The sequence below is a fragment of the Bufo gargarizans genome, chromosome 11 (genome assembly GCF_014858855.1).
Source record: "Bufo gargarizans isolate SCDJY-AF-19 chromosome 11, ASM1485885v1, whole genome shotgun sequence".
Classification (NCBI taxonomy): domain Eukaryota; kingdom Metazoa; phylum Chordata; class Amphibia; order Anura; family Bufonidae; genus Bufo; species Bufo gargarizans.
The window spans coordinates 7,322,288-7,331,104 of record NC_058090.1 but is presented as its reverse complement, the minus strand read 5'-3'; the positions used below and the strand labels follow the sequence as shown (position 1 = coordinate 7,331,104).

Sequence of the window (8,817 nt, the reverse complement as noted above, 5' to 3'; positions counted from 1 at the left end):
AGATCGGTTGGATCACATGCTATTTTTATACAGCAGGTCGTTACGGACATGACGATACCTAATATGTGCATTTTTTAACTTTATTTTATTCAATAAAAGCATGTTTAAAAAAAATCTTTTTTGTGTCTCCATTTTCTGAAAGCCATATTATTATAATTTTTTGGGACGATTGGCATAAGTAGGGGCTTATTTTTGTGGGATGAGGTCCCAATTTAATTGGTGCTAATTTTGGATACATATGACTTTTGATCACTTTTTATACCATTTTTTGGGAAGTGCGGGGGCAAAATTGCAATTCCATCATATTTTTTTTTTTTTATGGTGTTCACCATGCGGTAAAAGTAACATGATCCCTTTATAGATCAGGTCCTTACGGACACGGCGATACCTAACATGTTTATTTTATTTTTAACCAATTATGTGCGGATATAGGAAGGGTTTTTTTATTATAATTTTTTTATGTTTTAACTTTTTTTTACATTTTTGGGACCCAGACCCACTTGGGTTTTGAAGATCCACTGGGTCTGATGGCTTACAATACACTGCAGTACACTATATAGTGTACTGCAGTGTATTGAACTCACACTAACTGTCCATTCACACGTCCGCAGAATGGGTCCGCAAATTGCGGAACAGGTGCAAACGCATTCATTCTCTATGGGCAGGAATGGATGCGGACAGCACACAATGTGTTGTCCGCATCTGAATTTCCGGAGCGCGCCCCCGAACTTCTGGTCCGCGGCTCTGGAAAAAAATAGAACATATCCTATTCTTGTCCGCAATTCTGGACAAGAATAGGCAGTTCTATGGGGGTGCCGGCCGGGTATTTTGTGGATCCGCAATACACTGTGGACGTGTGAATGGACCCTAAGGACTCTTGCACATGAACGTTTTTTTTTCTGTTTACGTTCCGTTTTTTGCGTTCTGTATACGTTCTGTATACGGAACCATTCATTTCAATGGGTCTGCAAAAAAAACTAAATGTTCTACATATGCATTCCATTTCCGTATTTCAGTTCCGTTCAAAGATAGAACATGTCCTATTATTGTCCGCATAACGGACAAGGATAGTACTATTCTATCAGGGGCCAGCTGTTCCGTTCCGCAAAAAACGGAATGCACACGGACGTCATCTGTATTTTTTGCGGATCCGTTTTTTGCAGACCGCAAAATACTGAAAAAGCCATACGGTAGTGTGCAATAGGCCTAAGCCTGATCAGGCTTAGATATACCACAGCAAGCCGAATGCCTGTGAAGGTGTACGGTTGCCATGGTAACGATCAGGATGCTGCCACAGTGCAGCGGCTTGATGGGGGAGAGAGAGAACCCCCTCAGTTTACCCTTCAAGCATCGGGCCGCTGCCACAGCAGAGCAGCGGCCCGATGCTTAGCCCCTCCATACAGCGGTCCCTAAGGACCATGGCATGGAAGGTGTTAAGCGGCTGACATCAGCGCCAGCACCGATGTCGGCCGTTTCAAGCAGAGTGTTAGCTGGACATTACAGCTGACAGTCCGCCCACTACCGCTGCAGGGAAACTTGTGAGTAGCGCTGTGTCCTGATTGGACACTGCGCATGCCCAGTGCAAAACTGGTGACTTACACACGGACACAGCGCACTCGCACAGGGATTTTATTATTATAGATAATGCTTGGAGAACTTTTGAGTAGAATACTTGTGACCTGAGATCCGATGTACAGTATCTTCATTAACTTTTGCATCGCATCCATGACCACTGACTCTATACACATCTCTTAGTTATTAATAATAAATAATACATTTTATATAGCGCTAACATATTCCGCAGACCGCAGTGCTTTACAAACCCTGCCATGCTTCATGTCAGTATAATCCAAAATGAAATTTGTTAAAAATGGATCTATGAAACCATTATGTAAAACAACACTGTAGAACTTTTTCCTGCAAACTGCAATTCCCCTCGCTGCCATCAGATGGCGGTCTCTTGCAACACAAAACTGCATTCTATAAATACGTTTCCGAATCTGCATTTTCCGGTTTGCACAGCTGCCCCTGCAATGTGTCCTACCGAAACCGCCCGGTGGGGTTATACCGCTCCTCCCGAGCTCCCCGTGGACGGCGTGTGGAACTTGAAATCCAGAAAATACTATCAGCTCCGACATGCATACTGGGGTCACAACTATTCTCCTAATCTAATCATTCACCAGGGAGTCTGCTGCTTAGCAGGTCCGAGGCCGATTTTAGGGCTGAGGTTGTAGGATAGGGGTAGATATAGGGACAATTATCCCCGTACCCCAGGTTATTATCTAGTCTCTGGATGTAATTATCGGTCACATATCCTGTATGTATTTTTTCATTTTAGTGTTTTGTATAGTAGATCCAACAGGGATCTTTTTAAGGTATATCATTAAATTCGTGATTTTAGGGGTCTCTTTGTATGCTGGAACTTTGATATATATTCTCTATACCCCGTGATATCTTTGTTTATTGATTTTGCTGGAACTTAGTATGCTTCCGCGTTGCGTCAACGCTGCAGATTTGCTTCTGTGGATCTGCGCGTGTCTAATCTGCAGCGTTGTATGGTAGCGGTGAATTATCTTGTCCTGTACCAGAATCCACTGCTATATCGATATATAATGCGGATATCTGCCACGGATTTCATCCTTTCATCTGCAGTAAATCGTAGTGTTTCTGCAAGTAAATCTGCTGCAAAATCCCTAGATAAGTGCTGCCCAGGTTATCATAGATCAAGTATGGACAGGAGGACGATGTAAGGGTCCATTCACACGTCCGTTTTTTCTTTCCTGATCTGTTCCGTTTTTTGCGAAACAGATCAGGACCAGATCAGGACCCATTTATTTTCAATGGGTCCTGGAAAAAATCGGACAGCACAATGTGTGCTGTCCGTTTCCGTTGTTCCGTTCCGCATGTCCGTTTAAATATAAAACATGTCCTATTATGTTCCTGAAAAATCGGATCCTGGTACAATGCAAAGTCAATGGTTCCGCAAAAAACGGAAGACATTCGGATATTTTTTTTATTTTTTTTCAAATAAATCCAAACAACTTTATTTGATTATTGAAATGTATACATGTTTCCGTTTTTTGAGGATCTGCAAAAAACGGATGACATACGGAAACATTTTCAGGAACAACGGATCCGCAAAAAACGGACCGAAATTCGGATTATAGAAAAATACTGACGTGTGAATGTAGCCTTACATGGAGACTTCACTGATGGGTTTGGTGCGACTAATCCAACGACGTGATCCGAAGGCTGGTAAATGTCTGGGTCGGGGCGCCAATAAAACGGCCTAATTAGCTGCAGAGGGGATTAGATGGCGAGCTGAAAAAAAGCCCCCCATATGTAACAATCAGAGCAGGTATTCGAGGATCCGTCAGGAGTCTCCATTGCAGATTCCGTCAAAAAGTAAAAGTACAGGTTTTTCTAATGGGAACCAGATCCCATTAGGTCCGTGGAGACCGTCCGGTGACATTTGATTTCATCATTTGATGGAAACGCCGTACTTTGTTTGGCTCCTTTAAAACAACAACGCGGCGAAGTGTCGCATGTAAGGCTGTCAACCAGAATTTTTCATTTTATTGGACAATTTAACCCAAAATCACGGACAACCAATATTTTAAATGATAAAGATTAAGAGTAATCCGAGTCTATATCTCTAAGATAAGAACTCATTACTAGCATTTAGCGCTCACAGCACACAAGCGTATTTTTGGTCCGCATCCAATCCGCATTTTTTGCAGGTCAGATGCGGACCCATTCATTTCAATGGGGCTACAAAAGATGTGCGTGTGCCGTCCGCATCCGTATGCCTGCTGACCCACAAAAAAGTAGAACATGTCCTGTACGTGTCTGTTTTACGGACAAGGATAGGACAGTTCTATGGAGGGCAGGACGTTCCCTTCCGCAAAATGCAGAACACGTGTTTTGCAAACCGCAATTTGCAGACCGCAAAACAGGCAACGGCCGTGTGTACGAGCCCTTACTGTGAGCTGTAAAATGCTAATTACTACCAAAATAATCTAGTCAAGTGCCACCAGCCTCAAAAAGGTTCCTGGACAAGTCAATTTTTTTTCCCAGGAAAAAAAAGTTGTCTATTTTTACGGACTGTCGAGAAATTTCTGGACAGTTGGAAACCCTGGTCGCATGTGGCACGGTGTAAAAGTCATGTGTGAATTGCGACCTGCAACAGAATCCATCAGGTCTGGATGAAATCTTACAATGTACCAGCGTATAGGGACGTGTCTGTAAAAAACAGGATATTACGTCTGTAAAGAATATTACTGAGACATTGGCCTCCCACCGCCTCGGTGGCAGCCCTGCTTTTAGGCCCCTTTCACACGAGCGAGTTTTCCGCGCGGGTGCAATGCGTGATGCGAACTGAATCTGGACCCATTCGTTTCAATAGGTATGTGAACATGAGCGATGTTTTTCACGCATCACCTGTGCGTTGCGTGAAAATCGCAGCCTGTTCTATATTCTGCGTTTTTCACTCAGCCCTGGCCCCATAGAAGTGAATGGGGCTGCGTGAAAAACGCATCGCATCCGCAAGCAAGTGCGGATGCAATGTGTTTTTTACTGATGGTTGCTAAGAGATGTTGTTTGTAAAGATTCCGTTTTTTATCACGCGCTTGAAAAACGCATCATTGTGCATTTCACCCGCGCAATAAAAACTGAACTGAATGCAATCGCACACAAAACTGACTGCAATTGCTTGCAAAATGGTGCGAGTTTTCCTGAACGCACACGGATCTAATCCGGATCGTTCGTGTGCAAGGGGCCTTAGGGCACCACATAAGGCGGTCCGCAGGCCGAAATCTGCGGGAACAAAATCCACACCAAACACTGGATTTCAGTGCAATAATGGCTGCAGATTGGCCTCGGATTTCTCCCTCTCTATTGCAAAGGGTGAAATCTGTGACAGAAATGCGCTGAGTACGTTGACGGGATGCACATATGCAATCCACACTTTATTCCTTGGGGGGGGGGGGGACTTTCCTGTGTGGTAGACAAGTCAGTTTAAATTGTGTTTTTGGGGTTCACTGCCATCAATAACAATGCAGCCCTCACAGACGAGTCGTTGGGGTCTGTCAGAGCTCACCGGTATCTGTCTGACCACAGATCTGGCATCGCGTTTGGCACCGTAAAAAGAAGCCATGACTCTCATGTGAAAAGAGCTCTGGAATCAGAAAATATCTTGGGGGCTGATGACCTATATGACTTTTTTTTTATTTTAATTTCCCTCAGAATTGTGTGAGAAACATAGTTTTTTTAATCAAGTCACAATTTGTGTATTTAGCCAAAATGGCGGCCCCTGTCCAATACTCGGTAACCCACTGCTAAGAATCACTTCAGTCTGAGATTTCCGGACATCGCTAACAATAAGAGATGCCATTTTAGTTGTCCTCCCATATATCAGTGATTAATTTAACATTTTTACTCAGAATTAGTGGTAAGTGGTCAATTTTATTTAATTTCTCTCTATTTGCTGTACGGTTGAATACACCCGATTATCCGCTGTGAGGAGAGGTTGACTCATTTTCTGTAAAGGGATTACTGTCCCCCTGTTTTCTTCAGAACATTTTCAACACTTATTTCTGTGAACTTTGGAAGACATTTACATTCACTGTGACTGACATTAGACTATTTTGTTCTATATGTTTTATACTTTGGGTTATAACCGCTCTATGCCACATTACACAAGGTGTTTTTGCTAATGGGTCGCATCAGAATTCTGAGGTAACAGCACTGACTTCCCGCCCAAAGTTCAAGTGACTTTCTCCGGCGCGCGCGTTTATTTTGAATCCAGCACGTCCCGTCCCGCCCCGCCGTCACGTGACCTCCCTCCCTCGTTTGAAGCCTGGGCGTGTCGCCTCGACGACTGCGCCTGCGTCTAAGGCAGTCTCTGCCGGGCAACAGCGCAGGCGCCAGTGGGCGGAGCCGGCACCGGCTCATTCGAGTGACTCGGAAGCGGCCCCTCCTAGTCAGTGGCGGCCGCCGGGATTCAGGCCCCTCCTTTTACCCGCCGCCCGTCCTCCTCCACCTCCTCAGTCCAGCACCGGAAGCTAGTGACTGGCGATATCCGGCCGGAGTGAGAGCGCTGCTGGACCGGCCTGCTCGTCCCGGGCACCTTCTCATGTGGTAACTGCCCCTCCCCCAGAGCGGTGCTGTAAGTCTCAGCATTACCTCAGCGCCCGCCTAACGGACTGTCCGGTGTGGTGACACTGAGGAAACTTGGGACTGAGGCGGCGCAGAGGGATATCCTGACTTTCCAGGACCCCCAACCTGACAGAGGAGTAACCAGAGGTCTCCAGCACCCTCACCTCACACAGGGGTCCGACACCATTCAGGAGCAACTCATACAGGACTGCGCCTCACCCTCTGGAATCGAGGACCTCACCCGGGGCACCCAACATATTCTGGGACATCCAGGGTTCACTCACAAATCTGTGTGACTGGGACCATCTGCAAGAGGCACCCATCATCTCAAACAAGGGGCACCCTCTAAGCCCCAGAATCTTCTACAAGGGGCACCCTCTAAGCCCCAGAATCTTCTACAAGGGGCACCCTCTGCACCTTTACCAGAGGGCATTTACCAGTTATTTTTTTTAGGATTTCCTTAAAGGGTTAATTACGAGCCCAACCCTGATCCCCCTCTAGAAGCTGCTGTTGCTGAGCCTTCTGTGCCCACCACCCGATCCAGAGTCCATCCAGACAAGTGACCTTCGTTACCTCCGGGACGATCTGCCCGGCACCCCTGGTATATCTGCCTGTGATAATGGACTTTTTGGGCTGCAGAACATAACATCTGGGACTTGTACCTCTAATAAAGCAGAAGGACCGCGCACCTTGTGTTTTATTCTTTGCGCGGATATATCTTTTCCAGAGGACACTTGACAATCCAAGGATCTCGTTCCGATATCGGATACACCCAGTTCCTTATTTCCATACAGCCGTATTTAATGCTCCACCATGGGCAAGGTGCTTTCCAAGATTTTCGGCAACAAGGAGATGCGGATTCTGATGCTGGGACTGGACGCGGCCGGTAAAACCACCATTCTGTACAAACTAAAGCTGGGCCAGTCGGTCACCACCATCCCCACCGTGGGGTTCAACGTGGAGACGGTCACTTACAAGAATGTTAAATTCAACGTGTGGGATGTTGGAGGCCAGGACAAGATCCGACCTCTATGGAGGCACTATTACACCGGGACCCAAGGGCTCATCTTCGTGGTGGATTGTGCCGACCGGGACCGCATTGACGAGGCTAGACAGGAACTTCATCGTATTATTAATGACAGGGAAATGAGGGACGCCATCATCCTAATATTTGCCAATAAGCAAGACCTCCCGGATGCCATGAAACCACACGAGATCCAGGAGAAACTTGGCTTGACCCGGATCAGGGATAGAAATTGGTATGTGCAGCCGTCCTGTGCGACCAGCGGGGACGGTCTCTACGAAGGACTCACGTGGTTAACCTCCAACTACAAATCCTAATGACTAGTAGAAGATCTATTACAGTTTTACGATATTGCTTCTCCGAAGAGTATATTGGAAGAAAGTGATGTCCCAGGATTATGCTGATCTAAGCGATCATCACCTTAAATTACAAAGAATGGGCTGGAATATGTTATATATGAATATATACTTTTTTTTTTTTCCCCTCTCCTTGCTTTGCTTTAGGTTTCCAACCTCAAAATTTTTTCCAAATATGAAATTCAATGTGACTTCAAAAATCGAGCTGCAAAGAAGTGGGAAATTTCTTCTCCGCTGAGCCCCAAAGTTGAGGGTTAAACGTGAAATTCTCTGCTCTTTCCTTTCTCCATTTTATGTTGTCGTTTCTGCATTCATACACAGGGTATGTCGCTAGGTTTCTCTCCACTAGTAAACTTTGCAAATTCTTCTTTAAAAATCACCCAGCGTTTTTGTCTTTTCTACCGAGACAATTATTATTTTTTTTTATAGTTCTGCTAGCTAGCATTTAACAAATTACCTCTAAATTGTTTTTCTTGAAAATATATCCTCAAATATTTAATTAACACTTAAGTGATTATGAGACCTGCAAAATCGGTTGCTGATTATCGGCAGAAAATTAAGTATTTAGTGTTAAATTTGCGGTGATGAAATGCAGGTGTTGGTGATGAGAATGTCACGACGCATGCATGAGTAAGCCGAATGCAAAAAAAAATTCTCCTAATTGATTTTGAGCAAGACCTAGCAGGAAGACTGTGGCGTTGACAAGTATTGGCGTACGACGTCTCCTTTACCTATTGTGTACTTTAATCGACAAAATGTCTGGGTTTTGTACATAGAGCTCCATTCACATGTAGCAATACTTTCAAATTATGCAAAGCACAAGTTTGTAATTCGATGCAAATTGCAAAGCTTAGACGCTTGATAATCAGCCTCCTGCCTGATTTCTGTGTTATAAGGTACTTTACTCCAAAGCGTCTGAATCTATATGCATTTATTAATAAATACACATATTATTTCTCTACCTCCTTAGTGTACAGTACACTTCTTTCCATGTCCGAGTCATGTATGGTGGGAACAGCACAGGTGTTAGAAGTCCTCAACGTGGACATTTCGATAGTTGCCTTGTCAATATCGGCCTGTGTAAAAGGGCCTCAGCTCATGAGAAATTATACAGAAAAATGGACAAGGCCCAGAGGTACTAATATCTGTGCCAAAAATCTGTTTAAATAGTGGCAATTTAGGGCAGTGGTAGGCAACCTCCGGCACTCCAGCTGTTGTGAAACTAACCCTAAGTTCACACCTGAGCGTTTTACAGCGCGTTCAAATGCGCTGTAAAACGCT

The 8,817-nt window shown here is 44.8% G+C and overlaps 1 protein-coding gene across 1 annotated transcript; it reads left to right on the top strand.

Moving 5' to 3' along the window:
- The first annotated feature begins 6,570 nt into the window (after nt 1–6,570).
- On the top strand, nt 6,571–8,497 carry ARF6 (ADP ribosylation factor 6). Its single transcript, XM_044272163.1, has one exon. It carries the CDS (start codon nt 6,970–6,972, stop codon nt 7,495–7,497), a length of 528 nt encoding a protein of 175 aa, XP_044128098.1. The 5' UTR covers nt 6,571–6,969; the 3' UTR covers nt 7,498–8,497.
- Nucleotides 8,498–8,817: the final 320 nt, after the last annotated feature.